Source organism: Schistocerca serialis, chromosome 3, assembly GCF_023864345.2.
Source record: "Schistocerca serialis cubense isolate TAMUIC-IGC-003099 chromosome 3, iqSchSeri2.2, whole genome shotgun sequence".
Classification (NCBI taxonomy): Eukaryota; Metazoa; Arthropoda; class Insecta; order Orthoptera; family Acrididae; genus Schistocerca; species Schistocerca serialis.
In genome coordinates, this window is record NC_064640.1 from 30933783 (window position 1) to 30958111 (window position 24329).

Consider the following 24329-nt stretch of genomic DNA (forward strand, 5'->3'; position numbering starts at 1 on the left):
TTTTTGCATATAATATTTGTCTCTAAGATTAATAAGCTACAAGAGAAGCTAAGCTTTCACATGTAATGTTAATTTGTTTAGCGCATGTTACACTTTAAGATACATCACACAAATACACCAGTAAAATTTTTAATACCGACATAAATCTCTGATCTTGTGGGCCAGAAATTCTTCTAAATGGCTCGTCATCAAAGAGTTGATTTTTGAAAGAGAGCAAACGCTCTATGATTTAGGAAATTCATCGTACGTTCTCGCACATAATTCATCTTGCGTAAAAGGAAATTTACTTTGAAAATAACGCTTTTCGAACAACAATTCGCAATATTTTCCTGCAACCTGTTAGAAATAGATTCATTTCAGCAGTTGCCAGACAGCGCCAGATAAGAGGCGTCACCGCGCTTGCGCAGCTACAGTGATGTAGAAAGCCCTTACGTTCGTACGTGTAAAATGTTAAAAGATCTTACTTCTTGTCATAAAAGAAACAAGTCATGAGAGGATACTCCAAGAGCACCAGAATTTCGTGAACCATATTGAAATGCATAGTTCGCCTTAAAGTGCACATTCATATATCCAGATTCCCAATGACGTAGGCCACCTGATATGAAGCTTTACAGTGCAGTTTTCAGGACGTAAATTTTCTTCGAGTACCAGTACTGCATTATCTCATGTTTGGTTCTTTGTTTTGGCATAATGCAATAAGTGCTAGAAGATGAAGACGTGCACTTGAAATGCAGCGAACAGTTGAAACTAGCCAATAGTGTGGAATTAAACACTTTGTTTCAAATAAATTCAATGCCTTCAGTGCCTCAGCAGGAAACCCTAATAAATGCCAAATTTCTTTAGCAAACCAACAAAAATAACTTTATGGTTCTGCAAGGTGATTAATGCTCGATTGTCAGAAAGGGGGAAATAAAATCAAATCTGAAACTAGTAACATATTTTAGCCTTCCGTAATTATGTGAAAATATTTTAATTCACTTGATACCTCCCAGCAACAGAAATCCGTCTTGTTTTCATTTGACGTGAGAGCAGTAAACGAAAAGCAATCAGAAAAATCACTAAATGTAAACACGGGTCACCTGGAGACTACTACACCCCCCCCCCCCCCCCCATAACTCAGACTGCTCTGCGCATCAAAAATAAGTTCATTTTGTAGCGCACAACTTTCTGAAGACTCTGATACATACAACATATATCTTCAAGGAAATATAAGACACATTATTTGGTCTTAAGTGTGCAGTGCAGTACAGTGCCACGCCTCTTCAAACAACGTTCTTATAGCGCACGTCACTGTATTTCGCTCTGTGGTACTCAAGCGTATATATTTTGTAATGGATGCCATCAAACTATTTCAGGACGGTGGAAATTGAAATGTCCTGTAGTGCCTATCCTGCTCCCGGTCAGCCAGTTTGACATTCTGCACAACCCCTCGCAATTAGTACTGGATAGGATTATTTGTAACCAGGAGAACAAGAACTCTTCAGAAAATTTGGACTCTTTATTACCTATTTAGATAATAACTTGCACTTCTGTGTAACATAAAATTAAATATAGGATACCTAAAACCAGTAAAGACAAGAGACAGGCAAGACAGTACACATTTCTTCAATCCTTAGGTCTAGCGATTTGTCTCTCTAATCTTGCTACAGCTTTCCTTTTTGCGAAAGAACTATCAAAGTTCGTCAAACGTTTTGCTACATGAAAAATATAAATGTCTTTGTCTAATACTGAAAAAGCATTTAATACAATTAGTACCCAAGGCTGGTGTGGTTTCTCAATCTGATTACGTCTATTTTGTCACTGTGTGCCGGATAAAACAAAATAGGCCTTTCTAATATTGCAGCAATTGTAACACACACCAAATAAGCGACACTGTTTTGGCAATAATGATCATTTTTATACTACGACAATAAATTCACAAAGTACGAATACGAAATACCTATTTGGCCTACTACAAGCAAAAAGCTTTACGTTAGGATATAGTTTCACATTTCATTCATGCGCTCCAGTTTCTCAGGCATGAGACCGAAAAGTAGTAGAACAAAATTTTTGTATAAATTTGGAATCGTCATATTCTTCCATAATTTGTCTGATGTCCCCGTTTCTTCTCCTTCCTCGTTCTAACAAACAGTCTTGTCATCACTAATTCTGCAACTATTCCTACCACTATCAAAACTCATTCTCTGGTTAACTTTACTAACCCTGCCACAATCACCGGTTTATTTATCCAGCGATTATTCTCCGGTTAGGCATTATTACGAGATCGTACAGCGTGTTTCCTGCACTACTTCCAGAATGGTAAAGTAATATCCTTCAGTCACAGTATCGGTTCTTACCAGTCAAAATTACAAAAAATTAACTGAAAATTTAAAAAACGAAAAATTCCCGGATTTCTAAAAAATTCCCGGATTTCTAAAAAATTCACGGGTTTTTCCTGGTTTCCTCCCAGATGAAAAAATTCCCGGGTTATTCCCGATCTCCCGGTTGTCCCGGGTCGGAGACATCCTGTATGGACATATTAAAAAACTACAAGCAGTTGCTTTTATGTGCGCTTTTTTTTCCATGATGACATTTCAAAGTGTTTGGCAACCCTTCTTCAGCTGTTTATATTTATTTACATGTCACCAACATTGGTTCTTTACTAAAGGCATTGCTGAATTTTGCAATGGACATTTTAAGATAACTACTGTAAAATGTTATAAGTAAATGTACACTGTAGGTGGCACGTAAATAAATAAATAAAGACATCTGAAGTAAATAAAATAAAGACATCTGAAGATGGGGTGGACATAAACTGAATCCACTCTCAAAACCGTGTGTTTTGGGGCATAATTTGTTGGCATGGCATGGCATGTCAAGTAATGGGTGTCATTCGTATCACTGTGCCCATAAACATAAATTTCACAGACACTATAGTTTTGACTTTATCCACTAGGTGTGCTGCTGTCGCATCACATGACATGGTGGCCCATGAGTTTAAGTCAGTATTTAAACCATGTCAGTGGGTCGCCACATGCCACTGATGCCTGGTATAGACCATCTGGAGTTAGTAACATCTGCCAGAAATCTTATCAAAGTGTGACAATGTGTAGAAGTGGCCAGAGATGTGAAATAATTTTATTAAAGATAAAATTGTGTGAACCTAGCCAGTCTGCAAGCCAGAGTGCCAACGATGCCCCCCCCCCCCCACCACGAGCTCATCTGTGGCAACAGTCATATCCCCCATATCTCACTCCCCCCCTCCTCTCTTTCTGTTTACAGGCTTGCAGGAAACACACTGCAATTACTGTCTGCAAAGTACAAAATAGCTAAAGGCTGAACTGTAAAGATCATCATATATTTAATGTAACATATGAAAGTTTTTACAAAAATCTAGACACAGCAACCTTTTCTCCTTCAATATAGAAAATATGGAGTGCAACATGTCAACAGAGACAATGGGCATTTTAAAACAGAATCTGAAAGCAAATAGGCAGTTTTCTGATGACGTTATGAATGAAACACTCAAGTTACTACAACAAATAAAAGAAAAAAGTGATTTCAACTTCATAACAAATTTTATTGGCAAGAAGATATGTCATCAACGACTTGCCCACTTTCAGGTGCCTTCACAAATAATTTCATAAATCACGTTGAACACACTATTTTCATGCACATACTGACAAATAACTATAACATACTACATTCAATGTAGTACACTGATGATAGCTGAGCAATTACATGTTAAAATTAATAAAAATTTGAAAATATAAATCAACAGAATAGATTAACACATCAAGTTCACAATAGAAACACACATGATGATCAAATAAATCTTTTAGCACAAGGAAAATATGATGATAAAAGAACAGCACAAGTTGGTACAAAATGACATATAAACACAAACTCTCACATAAAAACACAAACATTTCTAAAAGCAAGATATAAACACAGCATAGGAAACTGATGATTCAATAAAAAAAATGTCTCAAAATTAATAAAACACAGTGGGGCAAACATGCATCTCACACTCTCCTGTACACTACTACCCCTCCAACAACTCACTGGCAGCTACTCTATCCACTTAAAACATTCTGTGGACAGCCCTTCCCCTGTACCCACTCACCTCTTTTTTCCTACAAAATAAAAAACAAATAAAACAAGAAAAAACTATTTTCATGAGAATATGACAAAAATTTTCTCCAGAAAGTATAAATATGACCTTTAACCTGTGGCCACGTCCAGGAAAGCACACTAAAAATCATCACATCTTAAAATAAATGTAAGTAACATTTAGTTTCAAGCAAAAATGGGGGAAGAACAGTTTTAGAACTATAATTAATATGTGTAAACTAAAATAATATTTCAGAACAACACTGACAATGTCTATCATAGAAAGAAAGACCAATGTCATACATAATAAATACTGTATCATTATTTCAGGGTGGAAAAGGGGTTTTGTTTGTAAGCAAATAGGTCTTTACATTTTTGCATAATTCAAGAGATAAATCAGGTTATTTGTTGGATTACAAAAGATAAGAAAAGATATAGAAAGCGGCCTAATGGAACATGGGTAGGTTACATAAGAAAATAAGCAGGAGCAACGTGGATGTTTTCTACTTCAGACCATACTGCATCAAGAAGTCCGGAGGTACCTTTATCTAGCAAGTAGTTTCTGTTGATTGTGATAATAACTAATGAAAAACAGATTATTTAATTATTTTAAGCTCAAGATAAGGATAGCAGAAGGTGGCCAAGTCCAAATCATTAATGATGTCTCAGAAAACATATGGAGAAGTAAGACCATGAAAGTGCTCAATCTTAAATTACCCACAATCTTTTTTAAGTTATTAACCAATTTCACACACAGTATTGTTTGTCCAGCACTGTAACTGATAAAAAGAGGTGTTTTTGTCATATGCTTCATATATGTCAGTCTAGCAAAATATTGTCTTTCACTAATAATATTAGTATGTTTATTTAAACAGCTTGATAATATTTTAAAGGAAAGAAATAAGGCACATTCTTCTACAACAGTGATGATTTCATATCATCAAAAGATTTCTTGATAATTTTTCTCAAATTATGCAAGTGTGTGTGTGTGTGGGGGGGGGGGGGGGGGGGCTTTTTCAAACGAAGCCATCAATTTTAAACTATGTACCAGTATCTGCATTGAAATCTGGTATACACTACAGTATTTCACAGAACAGAAGTCAGTAAAGAAAAATAAGTATGAAAAGTGGGTTTACCTTTGCTCCACTGATTTCAGTAGCTCTTTGTCATCCATCAGAGTAAGGACAGTCCTTAATGAATTCCATATATTATCAGACATTATGGTTCCACTACCACCACGATAATTTTGTTGCTGTGATACAGAGGCTTGCTGATTTAGTGAAACAAGGAAATGCTCTGCGGCCTCCCTAAGAAACAAAACCCACCTGTCTCCATTTAAATGTCTAAGAAGTGTTGACAATCCACAAATAAAACCAACAACAAAGGAGAAAATTTTTACCACTCAAAAAGTACAGAAAAGAATATAGATATTGTAGGAAAGTTCTTATAGAATGTAATAACTTTAGGATTAAAGGAGACCACTCACCTAAAAAGCAGAAGTGTTGAGTCGCCAATAAGCACAAACAAAAGAAGGAAAACTTGCTAGCTTTTGGACTTATCCTTTGATGAGCTAGAGTGTATGGACACACACACACACACACACACACAAACACACACACACACACACACACACACACACACACACACACACACACACAGCTAGACTGGCAGTGCCAACGCTACTTTGTTTTGCAGCAGGTGGGCTAGTTGTGCTGGGGTTAGTGTCAGGTGGGGTGGGGTGGGTTGGGGTGGGTTGGGGTGGGGGTGGGGGGTAAGAGAGAGAGAGAGAGAGAGAGAGAGAGAGAGAGAGAGAGGCCAGCAGGTAAGGAGAGGGACAGTGGACAGTGGGTGGCTAGTGGCTCAGGAGGAGGCCAGTTTGCTGGCTAGGAATGCAGGAGGGAGGGGTGGCAGGTGTAGTTGTTGCAACTGGTCGGAAGTGGCACACACTGAAGGCTACATAGAAACATAATTTGATAGAAGGTGACAGGATGGAGGAAGGTGCAGAGGCACTGGGTCACTAAGATTGAGGACAGGATAAGTACAGGGACAGAGGCTGCATTTTAAGGATAACTCCTATCTGTGTAGTTCAGAGAAGCTGAGGTGGAGGGAAGAGTCCAGATGGCTCGGGTTGTGAAACAGCCATTGAAGCTGAGCATGTTGTGTTCAGCTGCATGTTGTGCCACTGGGTGGTCAACTTCATTCTTCACAGCAGTTTCACAGTGACCATTTGTCCTGGTGGACAGCTGGTTCATAGTCATACCAACATAAAAGACTGTGCAGTGTTTGAAGCAGAGCTGGTATATAACATGGCTGCTTTCAGAGGTGGAATGCTCTCTGATGGGATAGGATACGCCTGTGACAGGAGTGGAGCAGGAGGTGCTGGCTGGATGGATTGGACAGGTCTTGCACCCAGCAAATTTACCTTCTTTAGTGTGTGCCTATTGATGACTCCATGGTTCTGCTTTTCAGTGAGTGGACACAGCAAATGCAAATGAATTCATCAATGCTCTCTATCTGTCTGTCTGTCTGTCTCTGTCTCCACATGTGTGTGTGTGTGTGTGTGTGTGTGTGTGTGTGTGTGTGTGTGTGTGTGCGTGCGTGCTCACCACCAGGTGCAATGAACAGTGTGATGAACTATGTAAAAGAACTTTAATCATAACATGGTGTTATGAGTCCTTCCTTATCCAACAATAGTCAGTGAACCATATTTCTGGATGCCACATGTGTGTGGTTCTAAAAGGTATTTTAATTTTTTTGCATTCCCAAGAGTATTAAAATAATTTAAAATGAAGGATGCTAACATGTTTTAGAGTATCTTAAAGATAATGGTGATTACATCTAGCACATAAATGTGTAAGATTAGATTACCTCTAAAGTCTTATTAAATAGGGTGCTGCACACATGTTGAACATGCTTCAAGGCAGGAGTGGGGAACATTTCTGAATGAAAATAACGCTGTCTTAAAAGAAAATTGCTCTCTTTAGACGATGGAAGATATGTTGTGGTCAAGAGCAACATGGAGAATCCTATTTTGAGCATAAAGTTGCCCATCATATGGCCAAATGCTTCATGATGGATCATACACATCTGGACTAAGTGTGAATCTTATGTTATTGAAGATGCTTATAACAACCATATTAGGTCACATTTCACAAATAATCATGTATATGTGTAAAATAAAAACAAAGTAGAAACTATCATAATCACATGTCAATCAAAAATGTTCAAATGCGTGTGAATTCCTATGGGACTAAACTGCTGAGGCCATCGGTCCCTAGGCTTACACACTACTTAAACAAACTTGCGCTAAGGACAACAAACACACACACACCTGCCCGAGGGAGAGAGGGGCCCACGTGTCAATCCTTTTTTCCAAACATCATATGCAAATGGGTTAAATTTATATACATTTATAGTTTCACACTTTGTAAATACTTTCTAATTTCTGTTAGTAAAAGATTCTGCCTGGATTGAAATTTATTTGTAACCATACACAGTTGTTTCACACACATTTCAGAGCAAGTCCTCATCAGAAATCAGAATGAAGAACAATAAATACAAAGTAATGTATCAATTTCAAAGTACATACGCAAATCACATGAACAAAAGACATTTAAAAAAATGTGTTCGTTAATAAATAAACTACAAGCCAGGCATAATCTAGCATTAGAAGTGCTACTACAGTGATGAAAGACTTCTAATTGGATTTTGCATGCTTCATTAACATATTATTTCTTATTACATATTTTTATATGTTTATTATTTCTTGTTTGTGCCCTTCCTTCTTTTACAGTTCATGGTTCTTCATTCCTCATTTTTCTGCACTCTCCCATTGCCTTTCCCATTGTTCATTCAACATATACTGCTGCCAGTTTTCATTACCTTGCCTCAGCAACACTTTTATCATCCTCAGCATATGCTTCGAATAATGTTATGTACAGATTCCAAAGATGTGTGTCATGTCAGTAGTGGCAGAGATTTGAGTCTAAGTGAGCTCCTGTCATTTATTCAGCAATGATGTACAGAAGGGCTTGCCCGAAGTAGTCACAAAACCACTACCCATCATCATATCGGGTTTGCCATTGACTGTCAAATACACTAATTTTGATGTCACACCCTTGCGTTGGCCCATGTAAGTGTGGCCCAGCACTTCTCAGTCCTTCAAAAACAACTGAGAAGTGCTCAGCACTTACTCTCCATCATTTGTGGTGGTGTATGTTTTAGTTCACTTTTTTAATTGCGTAACATAGTATCATTTACAAATACAATTTATTTTGTTTGTTTCTTTGCTGTAGTGGGCTTTTGTAATGGATAAATTCATTACTCGCTTGTCAATGAAGAAAAGTGATTTGGCTATGACATATGTAGAGACTGCTTCAAATGGCTCCGATTCAACTGCCATATTGAATGAAACAAAGAAAACTGATCATATTGGTGGTAACCACTCTTTTCAAAACCAGTGAAAAGATAAATATAACTGGATGATGTATGACGAGAAGCGTGATAAAGTGTTTTGGTCTGTAAGGAAATGAGTTCCTCTAGTGGGCCTTTTTCACAGAAAACTAACAAGACAAAAATGTGATAAAAACATTTGTTGAAAACTGCTAAACTCACTTCAGAGAAACATAAATATTTCATCTTTCCAAAATAAAAGACTGCAGTTATGTAACAGAATTTTAAAAGGATCACTCTGATTCATAATGATTAACTGTGCTCAGAAATATGATTTTAGATGCGTGTAAATGTAAAAATTATTTCACTGGAATTACGGAAGACTTAGTGTGTGAAGTATGGAAGATTTAGTGTGCTTCTTTTCCTCAAATATGCATGTCAGCAAATTGATTCCTGAGGCGACGAAATTGATACAGATCACTTTAACTATACCAGTTTTTACATGTACAACAGATCATTCTTTCTCCACCTTTCACAGATTAGAAGCTCACCTGTGCAATATCATGACACTACAGAAATTAAACGATAACGCTGTCATGCATTTACATAAACAAGAACCAAAAAACTTGAACTTTGACACCAGTAGCAGCCATTTATTGTGTGCTAATGTGCTACAGCACATGGTCAGTAATACACTAATCTTATGCAATTTCCCTTTGAATGAGATCCAGATATCAAACTATAATTATGCCATTTCTCTTTAAAAGCTTACTGGTATGCAAATAAAATGGACAAACCATGTGTTGTAGCGCCCCCATGTGATAACTATAAACCAGTGTTGAGTGCTAAAATGGTGGTCAGCCGCACTATGATCAACTCAGAGAAGGGATGTAGCTGTCTGTTTTGTACTGCACATGTGCTGACTTAGCATCACCCCTTCTTGCACTACAAGTGCTACATTGCTCACAGCATCAGGTCAGTATTTTTCTTTGAAACTGTGTGTAACTTACTGTGCAAGCGTAGAGTACGACGGATTTTTCAGAAGTCATTGTCATAATGGTGCTGTAGTTGAGTGGTCTTGTGCATTGACTGACAATTCATTAACCCAGGTTTGATTCCTGCCGTTACAATTTTTTTTTCTTAATTTTATTTTCTTCCCCACTTAAATGATTATAAAAGTTGAATATATTTAAAGAGTTCAGTTTATAACTGTAAAATTAATATATTCAATGTAGTTATCAATTACTACCCTTGCAAGTCAAAAGGCTGTATGGTAGATGGTGGTAAAAAAGAAAGTGAGTATACAAGGAAATTTAGTATGAAAGTGTTTTCTGCACATAGAACCACCTCCAGTAGATCTTTCAAGGATAAAGCAAGATTTGAAGAGTTAGGTAGATCTACTTTTTTAATTTTATTTTCATTTATTTCAAACGTAAATCAAACATCTTAATTGTCCTAACCAATCATTAAGTTTGAACACTCAAATACTAGTGAAAATCTCAAAGAGTTATCCCAGCTATCAAAGAAATTGGAAAGTTATTAAAACCTTATAATGCTAGTAGAGAAGACTATTACAAGCAGAGCTTCTGAAATGGTCTCTACTAAAAATTTAAAAAAATGAGCTAAAATTAATCTTTGAGAAAACCAGGGAAACAGAAAAACTCCCAGGAGAGTGGAACGTGGCCTTGATACATCCATTACACAAGGAAGGCAAATAACAAGATGTTAACAACTACAGATGAATTTATTTCCAACCAGCTGCCTACAATATATTCCCCAATATTATACTAACCAGAGTAGAAACAACACTGGAGCATAATTTAGGTGAATATCGAGGTAGTTTTAGGAAGGGCAGATCACGTTCTCAACAAATATTTAATCTGAAGTCAATCATTTTCCACAGGTTACTGAATTCAAAAGATGTTTGTAGATTTCGAAAAGGCCACTGATTCTGTGGACAGAAACTGCAGATTAAATAAAACTGTGTGTAGGAGCATGTTGATGCCTCTTTTAAGTTCCTAGAATATTTCACATGAGTAGGCTATCACAAAAGGTAAAATACTCTCTAAATATTTACTTGTAGAGTATGAGGGATTTTTTAGTGTTAGTGCGATTGCCCAGCCATAATTTTTTTCCCCTCACAATGTTAACAATGATTGATTGTAAAACTGAAATATAGTTAAACAGTTCAATTTATTTAAGTAAAATTAATATATTCCATTTAGGTATGATTATGACTCTTGTCAGTCAAAAGGCTATGAGCCAGTATATTGCAACACACAGGTAAAACTCTGCATGAGCTGCACTGCGGTAAACATTTTCATCAAATGATCCACTGTTTGTAGGAACCCATTCTTTATTAGTGAGAATTAGAAATTACATAGAGATTTGGAAAAAAAACTCTATATGGATTGTGGATTACTTCTTGTATTAATTAATTAATTAGTTAGTGTGGAAAAAGAATCGAATAAACAATTATATATTTGTCTTTATCCAATAAAACTGGATTTTCAGGAGGGTTAGTTTTCAACATTGGTGAACTGTGATTTACAGCACCCACATTGATTTCCAAAAGCCAGTGCCCCTGTCTGCATCTACTCATCATATCACTGTGAAGTGCATGGCAGAGTGCATGTCCCATTGCACCAGTTATTAGGGTCTTTTCCCCGTTCCATACAACAGGCAAGAGTATGGATGGACTCCTGGATAGCCATCACCAGATGAGAGTGAGGAAAACACTGGTCGATAGCTCATAAACCACTCAGGAAGTCACTACAGAAAACTAAGGACTCACCTGAGCAGGAGCGGATATACTTTAGGGTGCGAGAGATTGTTACCAGCTCTGCGATGAAAACACTGCAGCCATCCAGCAATGTGCATTGTTCAGAATGATCCCCAAGAGTAAAAGCATAACCAACTCGACCGGCAACCATCAAACCATCAGTATAGATTACAGCACAGCCGGGAAACGTGGCAAGGATGGGAAGAAAGCGTTGGCGGAGGGCCTCAGGAGGGACTGGGTCTTTCGGGCCTTGTGCCAAATTCAGCTGAAGGCATGGGTGGGGCACACACCACGGGAGTATACATATATGGGCCCAGAAAAGAGGTGGGAGAGAGAAAAACTCAAGCCCAAAGAGAAGAGACCGGACGTGAACCACAATTGTATACCCTGACTGGTATCGCCGTTCTGGAAGATGGACGACTGAGTTGGGGAACAAGAGACAGTAATTTGGATGCCCGGGCAAGCTATAAACATGTGCAGCATAAGTGGCCAGTAGTCGGTGCCAGATCCACAATGGAGGGACACCAGCCTCCACAAGTAGGCTGTTTACAGGGCTTGTGCGGGTAGCTTCAGTTGCGAGTGAAGTATCAGGTCAAGCAACTGCGAGGCGATGCCGAACCGTAAGCCAGGCTCCCATAATAAAGACAGCACTGAATCAACACTTGATACAGTCATAGAAGGGTAGACCAATCGGCACCCCAGCTGGTGTGACTCTAGCAACGAAAAGCATAAAGATGCCGTCAGCACATTTGTTTAAGCTGCCGAGTACGAGGGAGCCAAGTCAAAAGGGTATCAAAAAGCAATCTCAAAAATAGATGTGTCTCCACCACAGCAAGAGGTTTGCCATCAAGATAAAGCCGTGGCTCACAGTAAACAGTGTGACGGCGACAGAAATGCATGACGCAAGTCTTCGCGGCCGAAAACTGAAAGCCGTACGTTATGGCCCAAGACTACGCCTTGTGGATAACGCCCTGCAACTGCCGTTCCGCAACTGCAATTCCAGTTGAGCTGTAGCACAGGCAAAAGTCATCAGCATACAAAGAAGCTGATACAGATGTTCCCATAGCAGCAGCTAACCCAATGATAGCAACTAAAAAGAGGCAGACACTCAAGACAGAGCCTTGCAGGACCCCATTCTCCTGGACTCGGGAGGAACTATGGGAGGAACCAACTTGCACGCAGAAGGAACAAAGCGACACCCATGAAGCATGGTGAGGATGTGATGTTGCCATATTGTATCGTTCGCCTGCCGCATACCAAAAAAAACGGAAACCAGATGCTGATGGCAGGCAAATGCTGTACAGATGGCAGACTCCAGGCAGACCAGATTATTGGTGGTAGAACAGCCCTTACGGCCTTTCCCAGCACTCCTGCTTCCGTCGGCAAATAACGCGTCGGGCCCGGGCATGGAGCCACTTGAAGGAAATGAGGTGTTCCAATGAGGGGTGCCGCTTATGATGTTGGAGGGCCCACCTGCGATCTCTAATCGCCTCAGTGATTTCTGGTGACCACCGAGGCACAGTCCTCTGCCAAAGGGATCGGGAAGAACAGGGAATTGCAGATTCCACTGCAGAAACAATGCCAGTGGTTATCGTGTTAACCACCACATCAATGGCGTCATGAGAAAGAGGCTCTGTAGTGGCAACGGAGGTGAACGAGTCCCAGTCAGCCTTATTCAAGGCCCATCAGGGAGGCACCCAGAAGAGTGTCGCTGGGGTAGTGACAGAGAGATCAGAAAGTGGTCACTACCACACAAGTCGTCATGCACACTCCATTGGGCAGATGGTAGGAGGCCAGGTGAGCCGTAGTGCCGTATACCGATCCTGCCTTGGAGGCGGTTAAGTGGGAGATGTGTCTCAGAGCTGGATAGTGACAGATGGTGATGCGAGACTGGACGCGCACGTAGTTTTAGATAGAGGACAATATTGGATAGGGGGACTGTGATTTTAGTTTCAATTGTGCCCACTAGAGTAATAGAATGCTTTTCATAAACTGTTCTAGTATTTTCATAAAGTGTTGTTATGTCTTTTTGTGTATGTAAAATGTTGTTAATGTGTGTTAGCAGTATGAATGGTGCAAGAGTGTGGTTTAAGGTAATATGAAGATAATTGTTTAACGAGTTATGTAGTAGGATTTAGTGTGGGAACATTTCAAAGAAGTATGGATATGGACAAAGGGGATTTTTGTAGAATAGATTTGTAAAGTAAGTTTATGGTAAAGGGAAAGTTAATTCAGGTATAAATAACAATAGTAAATAACTTTATGCTTAAACAAAACTTCATCATATTAGAGAATTACTTCAATAAAAAGTGCAGTCATTAGGTTTACTATTTTGCGATTGGTTATTGATGAAAAGCGCGGACTGACGCGGGAGAATGTCGTTTTGCTATTGGCTGTTGAGTAAACTGACCAATGGTAAAGCAATATTCTACGCGCGCAGTTTCTCTGCTGGTAGAGAAGACTTAGAGTATTCTAGAGAGGAGTCAGAGCCTAGCCATGAAACAGTTCGGATGTGTGTAGTAGTAGTTCCGATCAAAATGATAAGTTGCCTGATCTAGCAGTGTTTCATACAGCAAAAGTGTTGTAAAGTGACGGCATAATAATTCCCATGGGTGTGTAGAAATTTCGGAATTTTTAAGTGAATTTTGTTACGAGAAAAGACATATATTCCCTTCGGCGTATTGTGCAGGTCGGTGGCTAAAGACTGTGACTTCATTTGGTACCGATAGACCTAATATCTGGCGAGCATTATCAATCAAAAACAATCAGTATTTTTATAGCTATTACAGTTTTCATGAAATCCAACACCATAAACTTGCTAACATGAGTGAAAGGGATTGTGAGTGTCTGTGTTAAGACTAGCACGGGCTTGGCAGTGATACTTGTTCACCCAAGTTTCAGAATATATTAATTGAGGACAAAATTTCCAACCTTTCATTTGTGCGAAAACTTTCTCCTGAAACGTAGATTAGTGACGTAAATTGCAGCCTGGTTCACGTCGAAGTACAGTAGGTTTCACTCAGCTTTCCTACTGATGATCTGCTGAGACAATGTTCATAGGTAGGTGCAGGTCCGTCGTAAAGGGACGGAAAGAACCGCACCGCCGCACAGGGTTGCAGACCGAAAGGTCAATGGCAGAGTACGTGCCATGCGCCACACGGAAACGTGTTGAGGTAACATTATTTAAGAGGGAAAGGTTGAGCTGTGCCAACACTTGCTCAACGACAGTGCCTTGGCCTGTTGCCATCGATCCACCCCATAAAGGGTTACAGGCATTAATGTCTCCCAGTAACAGAAAGGGAGGCGGCAATTGGGCTATCAGCGCAGTTAATACATGCTGTGGGACATCACTATCCATTGGAACATAGATACTGCAGACAGTAACAGCCTGAGGCATCCACACCCTAACAGTGACAGCCTCTAAAAGTGTTTGAAGAAGTACACACTTGCTGTAAAAAGAGTTAAGGATGTAGACGCAGACTTCACCATATATCCTCGCATAAACTGTCCGATTATTATAATAACCCCAACAGTCATGGAGGGCGGAGGTTCGCATCACTGGAAACCAAGTTTCCTGGAGAGCAATGCAAAAGAAAAGGTGAAGGCTGATAAGTTGTTGGAGCTCAGCAAGGTGTTTGAAAAGACCACTGCAATTCCACTGGAGGCTCAGCGGACACCAGAATCTGCACCTTATCCTTAGATGCAGAGCTTGTAGGTAGCGGTGGGGTGGGTGCCACCACAAGTTCCTTGGTCTTCTTCTTGGACTTTTGTCGCTGCTCCTTGGGTTTCTTTGGCTGGGAGGGCTTCACTGATTCAGTCTTCGGGACTGAGGAGGAATGTGAAGCCCTGCGACCAGCTGCTTTTGGGCACTTCAGCCACTGGTGGGTGTCATCTTTCCCACTGGTGTAAACCTGGGAAGAGAGGGATCCAAGGGACTCCTTCCGAGCAAGAGGAGCACAAGAAGTTGGACACTTCTCTGGCTTAGAAGTGGGGATGAACAGCCCCATTGGTTGGGGGGGGGGGGGTGAAGGGGGGTTGCTCCCAAAGTAGGTGGTGCAGGAGCAACAGCAAGGCAATTGGCCCCACCATCAAGGGAGCAGGTGTAGTCTTCCAGCTCCGAGATGTGACTGGGGCAGGTGGAGCTGATGGGGCTAGAACAGTTGTAGCGGTGGCGTAAGAGGAGGGCATACGAACAGGGTGGAGGTGCCCAAATTTCTGCTTAACCTCAGTGTACGTCAGTAGGTCCAGGGCCTTATATTCCACAGGTTTCCACTCTTTCTGTAAAATCCTGCAGTCTGGTGAGCAACGTGAATGATGCTCTCCGCAGTTGACATAGATGGGGGGCAGGGAACATGGAGTATTGGGATGTGTGGGGCGTCCGCAACCTCAACATGTGAGGCTGGGAGTACAACAGGAAGAAATATGGCCGAACTTCCAGCATTTAAAGCACTGCATCGAGGGAGGGATATAGGGCTTGGCGTCACAGCTGTAGACCACCACCCTGACCTCCTCAGGCAATGTATCACCCTCAAAGGCCAAGATGAAAGCACTGGTGGCAACCTGATTATCCCTTGGACCCTGATGAATGTGCCAGATGAAATGAACACCTCGCCCCTCTAAATTGGCACACAGCTCGTCATCAGACTGCAGAAGAAGGTCCCTGTGGAATATAATACCCTGGACCATATTTAAGCTTTTATGGGGCATGATCATCATCCAACTTGTCACAAGCGAGTAATGCTCATGAGTGGGCAGAGGATGCTGTTTTTATGAAAACTGCCCCAGAGCGCGTTTTGGACAAGCCCTGACATCTTCCCTAGTGGGCCTGCAGCATGCACAAGGTAAAAGAGCAGTATTTTATGTTTGGTACAGGTTTCTGCTGCACAGCTGATGTTTTTGCTCTTAGTGATTACAGAGTTACACGATGAGCTTGTTTCGGCGTTTTGCCATTGTCAGGTGTACCTGTGCAGATGGTATAATATTACGTCTGTATTAGTTACTATGTCTACATATGGTACATTATGCTTACATCTTAGCTGGTGTAATGTGGTCCATATTGTATCAGTTGTCTTCCTTTTATGTTATGATCCAGTTAATTCCATATACTTTTATTTGCATGATCTTGGTAAAATTATTTTTGACAGAAATTTGACAGCTGTCTCCAGTGATGCTTTATATTTACAGTGAAAATTATATTTTACGGAAAGTCAGTGAGTACATTAAATTTTCAGAGACAGAACTTTTTGTTTCTACATAAATAATGTTCTGTTGTTTGTCATGATAATTCACCCTTTCTCTTTTACAAGGTCAATAAAATTTTTCAGGAGTTCTTATGTTTAAAACCTATTTGTTCATTATGGACGTCCTCTGGTTATTTTACATCTGACGGCAATTTCCCGTTTCCTCCAAAATGTTCATTTTACGTCCTTTAGGTACTTTGTGTACAATGTATACATAACGCTACATATTTCTTAAGCAAAAACCTAAATAAATTGATAACAACACTCTACACAAATAACAAAAAATACAGCATTAAAAAACTCCAGAACATTAACCGCTAACATATGTTTGAACTAACCAAATTATATATAAATATACCAGTATCGCAAACAATATAGAATACAAAGAAAAACTCGAACACGATAGAAAAATACCTGTCATCGAAACTTATGAAATAATAAATATATTACTACTTATTTTATCTGAGAACTATTATGAACAGGAACGTAACATCTACACACAAGCAGATGAAGTAGCAATGGGAAATTGTATCACAGCAATCATAGAAAACATATTTATTTATACATTGGAAGAAAAATTCTTCAACTCAAGTTGGCTCATTTGAAACAAAATTATCTAGTGCCACAGATGTGTTGATGATACACTACTACTAATAGACAGTGACAACCAAGACACACAAATCATCCATCAGCAACCAAACAACTCACACTCTAATACAAATTTACAATAGAAATAGAAAAAAAAAAACTAATCCATAAACTTTTTTGAGCCAAAAATAAGCAACAAAAACAGCCACTACCAATCTGAAATACATAGAAAACCTACCACCTCTGACAGTATCAGAAATAAAAATTCTTGTCATCCAATTTAGCACAAATACACATGTTTCAAATCAATGGTTAACAGAATTTTAAAGCCATCACCTGATAGTAATGTGATTCATAATGAAATAAAAATACTACAATATGTTCAACAAAATTACTTCAACCCCAAAATAGCACTAAAATTATATAAACAGTATACAAAAACAAAAACAAGTTGCACACATACAGAAATAGCATTAAAAAGAGAAGAAAAATCACAAATAAACCTACCTATGTCACAGCACCACACATAGGCCAAGTATCTAACAAGATAAACAACTTGTTCAAGAAAACAAAAATTGCTGCATATCACTGAAGCTGGCCAGCACACGAATAGCTCCTTTTCTACCCTCTCCTCTTTCCTAATGACTAGCCTATTATTTTCTGGCACTGATCATCTGCAACAAATAATAGCACCCTTCCTCCATCAAAACCAGTCTTGCCCTGCGGAATGGCTGTAGAAGGCTACGTAGTTACGTACATGACAATCTTCTGAGATACTTCAAAAATCTGATTATTTAATAAATTGGGTACCTGACTGTTGGTATTGATTACTTGGTTGTTTTCTTTAGTAAAAAAGTCCTCACAAGTGCTTTCACAGTTTCTCGTAACTACTGTCCACACAGATTTAAAGTCTTTATCTGAATTATTGATTTACAGAGATTTTTTATTTTTTGATCATTTCCCTTAAGACTTCAGAGTATTTCTTGTAATTTGTCATCAATCCTATTTTCCTGTTTACCCTAACAATTTCCTTTTCCTTGCACACATTAGTTTGATTCCTTTTGCAATCCAGTGCATTCTTCATGTCTAATTAGTACCATTTTTTGTTTCCTTGGGAAAGCAGCTGCTAAAAATTGATTGAAGCCTATGTATTGATTTATTAAATTTGGGACTAATATCTGTTTCATGATACACATATCCTCAGTAAGCTTCCTGTGTGGCTGCCTAGAAACTTCCAGGAGTGTCTTCATTAATTACTCTTACCATTTTCCATGGTACCACTTCAATGCAATGATATAAGTTGTTTAGTATAGTTGGTTATGCGAGACTGTCAGATATGCCATTCACTACAGTTAATTAGCTGTTTTCTTTTCAATGCTGGTGGGTCAATTGGCAACAGAATAAATCTTAAGTAATATTTCCAAATTGTTTCTTTTATCTGAATCTTTCACAAAATTAAAATTCAAATCTCCACAGAATATCATGTGTCGCCAACAGATTTTGGACTGATTGCCATTGATGTTAGCTGATGATGTCTCATTTCATACTTAAGGCTGGTAAACAACTGGACACCATTCAGAAACCATAAAACAGGCACATTTGCCTGGCTGAAAAAGATTATGCTCATATTCACAGGTTAAGAATTAAACATTTAACTGGACTAAATGTAAAACTAACTGAATGACATGTAACATTGCACCGACAGGTTTCAGGTGGGGTGTGTGTGTGTGTGTGTGTGTGTGTGTGTGTGTGTGTGTGTGTGTGTGCGCGCGTGCGCGTGCGCGTGTGTGTACGCGCGCGTGTGCGTGCCAGAGAGAAAGAGAGAGAGAGACGGGGGAGGGGGGGGGGGGAGGAAGGAAGACAAAGCAAGTGTATTATTATTTCACAAGATTCACACCAATTTCAGCTACAAAAGTCTTATTTTTCTAAGGAAGACATACCTGTAAGCCCGAAGAGTACAACACGTAATGCCAACATTGTATCTTGCTCTAACAAAGGCTGGATACAGTTCTAAAGCTCGTCGATATGCATGCACAGCTTCTTCACTCCTTCCACCATTAGCAAGAGTTGCCCCATAACTGTTCCACAACTGAAAATCCTTATCAATAAAAAAATTAAAATGTTATTAAAACCATTGCTCTTGAAAATTATAACAATATAAAAGTTAAATAATTAGAGCCTGAGAGTATGATAGGAAGGATTTGGGTTTAATGTCTGATCAATGATGAGGACACTGGAGAGGAAGCACAAGCTTGGATTGGACAAGAATTGGGAAGGAAACAAAAAAGGTTCTTCTCATAGGAACCAACCTAGCATTTCCCTTAAATGACTTAGGGAAACCACAGAATAACTTACTATGGACAGCCAGATGAAGATTCAATTTCAATTCTTCTTACAGGGTGGCAATTATTGAACTATATGAAATAAAATTGTCATAACTTCTGAATGGTTTGCATTGCGACATTCAAACAGCATGGTTGGCCGTGTGGTACGATGGGAATTAGTATGGGCAAACGCACGCGCCTTATTGTTGTTGACCATTTCCATGTGAAAATGTCACGGTACAGCGTGCCTGAGCGTACAGCGCTTGTGAAGTCCTACAATGCGAGCAGTAACAGCCCATCTGTGGCTCAAAGGAGGATTGTGACCGAGTTCAAGCTGAAGACAATCAGTCCAAGTGTGCTAACAATCAAGAATTTGATTCACAAGTTTGAGAGAATGGGTAGTGTTCATGACGACAGCGTTGGCAATGTCGGTCATCCAAAAACGGTTAAAATGCTTGACAACATCGAGAAGACACGCACTGTGTTTCAAACCAGCCACAGGAAATCAATCACATGAGTTGCACAGCAGGTAGGAATCAAGTGGGAGAAACTGGGACAAATTATTGTTGAAGACCTGCACTTCTTACCATACAAAATTCAAAACCATCAGCCACTAAGCCCCAGGGCATGCAACAGCAGTTGTGTTTTACCAGCACTATTGTCCACGGAATTGACAAACAAGACTTTGATTTGAATATGGTATGGTTTAGTGATGAAGTCCACTTTCATTTGGATAGGTTCTTCAATAAGCAAAATTGCCTCATTTGGGGGACAGATAATCCGCATTTCATGATTGAGAAGTTCTATTGCTTCACTCAATGGGTGACTGTGTGGTGTGCATGTCCAGCCACGGAATAATCAATGCAATATTCCTAGACTGCACGGTGAATACTGAATGGTACGTGAAGGTTTTGGAACATGATTTCATCCCCATTTAACAAAGTTACCCTGATTTTGACAAGATGTGGTTCATGCAAGATGGATCTCGACCCCATCAAAGAAGCAGAGTGTTCAATATCCTGGAGGAGCACTTTGGAGACCGCATTCTGGCTCTGGGGTACCCAGAGGCCACTGGCATGGGACTCGGATTGGCCGCCATATTCTCTGGCTGTGAACACGTGCAACTCCTTTTTGTGGGGGTGTATTAAAGAGAAAGTGTACAGCAATAACCCCAAAATCATTGCTGGGCTGAAAACAGCCATTCAGGAAGTCATTGACATCATCAATGATCAGACACTTCGATGGGTCACACAGAATTGCGCTATTAACTGTTCCACATCATGGCCAATGATGACAGGCATATTAAGATGTTATAATCTAAATCCGAATATCTGTAGTGATGTTATTATGTTGCATAAAGTGTGTGCATGCCGCAGTTTGTAACTGATTTATGTTTTTCTTTATATAGTTCAATAAGTGTTACCCTGTAAATGCAGGTCCAGTGTTTTAAACAAAATGCTTCTTTCTTAATGAAATCATGAGAAGACTAACAGGAATTCTAGTATAATGTTCGTAAATACTAATCAGCAGGTTTGGAATTGAGCCTACTGCTTGGGACTTGAGGCAGAAACGCGAATAACATCCTATTCCCCTGGTTGAGAGGAAATTAAGATGAAAACCACAGCAAACATACTGAATGTAGCTACTTAAACAATGATATATGTAAAGTGGTTAGAGGGGTAACAAATGGTGTAAATATACTGCATGATTTAGGAGTAACAAAAATATAAATGATTAGTACTACAATGATGGTACTGTGTTATAGCCTCACATAAATGACATGTTACTGCTGCAAAACATGTAGTATGTGGAAAGAAGATCAACACTAATCCGATGGCGGAAAATGCAGTAGAGATTGAATGTTACAAGTACAAGTAATGTGAGCTCAAATCTATACTTATGACCAAACCAGAACTGTTAAATAGCAACACACAGCCACTCGGCATTCGAAGTCAAAATGCACGGCCAGAAAGGAAGGTAATAACTGTATTAAAGAATCGGTACACAGAGGCTTTGGTGATGAGATAAGAACTGCTGATCCACCCACTGGGCCAGGTACTTATTTCCTGTAGAGGCCCAATAGCCATCCCTGTGTACTGTCTCTAATACCATATCACTTCAAAGAAATGGAGAAAGATTCAAAGAGTGGTGCTTATATTATGTCTGTCACATAGCTCCATTTTTGACTCCCATGACCTCTAAAGAAGCTGAAAACACAATTATGTGTCAAACAAATAATATCACAACCCTGTCGTGCTAATGAAGTGGTGACTTACTACAGATGATATGTTTTACCATCAGAGGCCAGGAAATTGTAGTTATCCTGGAGCTGCTGTTCACTGTTATTTCAAGACCTCTGCTGGCTAGTAAGATATGCAGAATAATGTGTACTGACTTAAATCATCCTGTGGTGAGCTGAGGTGCATTTTTCATTTAACATTTAATTGTGAACTGTATTACACCTCTACACAAAATATTCACTCAACTGTAGCACCATCTGGTGATACACGGCAGTAAAATCTACATTGTTCTACTGGAAACACTTCCTGAGTCATTGATTTTTGGTCAAATGATTTAGTGGAGGGAAAAGAACTGCCGAAAAATTACACAATAGATTTTTTCTCAATTTTCATAGCCAAACAAAAAGTCAGAAATGGACCAATGGGGTATCAAAATGACCAGCATGAGGTCTATTTTTTAACAAGAAAGATTATTTATTTGCTTGAAAGTAATTACACTAAATAAGAAAAACTTACTTTGTGATTTGAGGGAAAATTGAAGTATTTCACAAACAGCTGTTACTACAGGGTGTTTCAAAAATGACCGGTATATTTGAAACGGCAATAAAAACTAAATGAGCAGCGATAGAAATACACCGTTTGTTGCAATATGCTTAGGACAACAGTTAATTTTCAGGCAGACAAACTTTCGAAATTACAGTAGTTACAATTTTCAACAACAGATGGCGCTGCGGTCTGGGAAACTCTATAGTACGATATTTTCCACATATCCACCATGCATAGCAATAATATGGCGTAGTCTCTGAATGAAATTACCCGAAACTTTTGACAACGTGTCTGGCGGAATGGCTTCACATGCAGATGAGATGTACTGCTTCAGCTGTTCAATTGTTTCTGGATTCTGGCAGTACACCTGGTCTTTCAAGTGTCCCCACAGAAAGAAGTCACAGGGGTTCATGTCTGGCGAATAGGGAGGCCAATCCACGCCGCGTCCTGTATGTTTAGGATAGCCCAAAGCAATCACACGATCATCGAAATATTCATTCAGGAAATTAAAGACGTCGGCCGTGCGATGTGGCCGGGCACCATCTTGCATAAACCACGAGGTGTTCGCAGTGTCGTCTAAGGCAGTTTGTACCACCACAAATTCACGAAGAATGTCCAGATAGCGTGATGCAGTAATCGTTTCGGATCTGAAAAATGGGCCAATGATTCCTTTCGAAGAAATGGCGGCCCAGACCAGTACTTTTTGAGGATGCAGGGACGATGGGACTGCAACATGGGGCTTTTTGGTTCCCCATATGCGCTAGTTCTGTTTATTGACGAAGCTGTCCAGGTAAAAATAAGCTTCGTCAGTAAACCAAATGCTGCCCACATGCATATCGCCATCATCAATCCTGTGCACTATATCGTTAGCGAATGTCTCTCGTGCAGCAATGGTAGCGGCGCTGAGGGGTTGCCGCGTTTCAATTTTGTATGGATAGAGGTGTAAACTCTGGCGCATGAGACGATACGTGGACGTTGGCGTCATTTGGACCACAGCTGCAACACGGCAAACGGAAACCCGAGGCCGCTGTTGGATCACCTGCTGCACTAGCTGCGCGTTGCCCTCTGTGGTTGCCGTACGCGGTCGCCCTACCTTTCCAGCACGTTCATCCATCACGTTCCCAGTCCGTTGAAATTTTTCAAACAGATCCTTTATTGTATTGCTTTTCGGTACTTTGGTTACATTAAACCTCCGTTGAAAACTTCGTCTTGTTGCAACAACACTGTGTTCTAGGCGGTGGAATTCCAACACCAGAAAAATCCTCTGTTCTAAGGAATAAACCATGTTGTCTACAGCACACTTGCACGTTGTGAACAGCACACGCTTACAGCAGAAAGACGACGTACAGAATGGCGCACCCACAGACTGCGTTGTCTTCTATATCTTTCACATCACTTGCAGCGCCATCTGTTGTTGAAAATTGTAACTACTGTAATTTCGAAAGTTTGTCCGCCTGAAAATGTACTGTTGTCCCAAGCATATTGCAACAAACGGTGTATTTCTATCGCTGCTCGTTTAGTTTTTATTGCCGTTTCAAATATACCGGTCATTTTGAAACACCCTGTATCTACGTAAATGAAGTGTCAAAAAGCTCATCTCTTCAAGACCTAGCTATTTTGTGCATAAAAAGTTACACTGATGTAGAAATTGTGGAGTTCTTGCTTTTGTATTACAGGAATAAAACAAATATCAAATTACAGTACAAATTGAAACTTCTCTGTTTTCTCTTGGTCTGTATAACCTCTATAATAATAAAAAACAATACTAATAATAAAATAATAGAAGTAGTAGTAATAGTAATAATAATAATAATAATAATAATAAACTGATCAATATTTAAGTATATTATATTTAATGCTTTCTGAATAAAACTTGAACATGGAAAAACAACTGAAAAATGAGGCTAAATGTTTTGTGAAATGATTTGTATGGATGTAGAAAATAAAACAGATTAGAGAAACACTTTAATCACTTCTTTGTTCTACATGATTTTGAGCATCATTCAAAGGGACACCAAATGTTTCTCTAATCTGCTTTATTTCTTACTTTTAGATATATCATTTCACAAAACATTTGAAATCTTTCAAATTTTTTTATATTTCTTTTGGATCACATGGTACACAA

At 39.4% G+C, this 24329-nt stretch overlaps 1 protein-coding gene across 2 annotated transcripts in view; it reads right to left on the reverse strand.

The window, feature by feature from the left end:
• LOC126469688 (peroxisomal targeting signal 1 receptor) overlaps nucleotides 1-24329 on the reverse strand; it is a 242384-nt gene that overhangs the window by 38493 nt on the left and 179562 nt on the right. For both annotated transcript variants that reach the window (XM_050096845.1, XM_050096846.1), the window contains exons 12-13: nucleotides 19035-19192; nucleotides 5229-5399 (exon numbers count right to left, since the gene is read on the reverse strand). In XM_050096845.1, the coding sequence (XP_049952802.1) occupies nucleotides 5229-5399; nucleotides 19035-19192 (329 nt within the window). The remainder of the gene's footprint in view (nucleotides 1-5228; nucleotides 5400-19034; nucleotides 19193-24329) is intronic.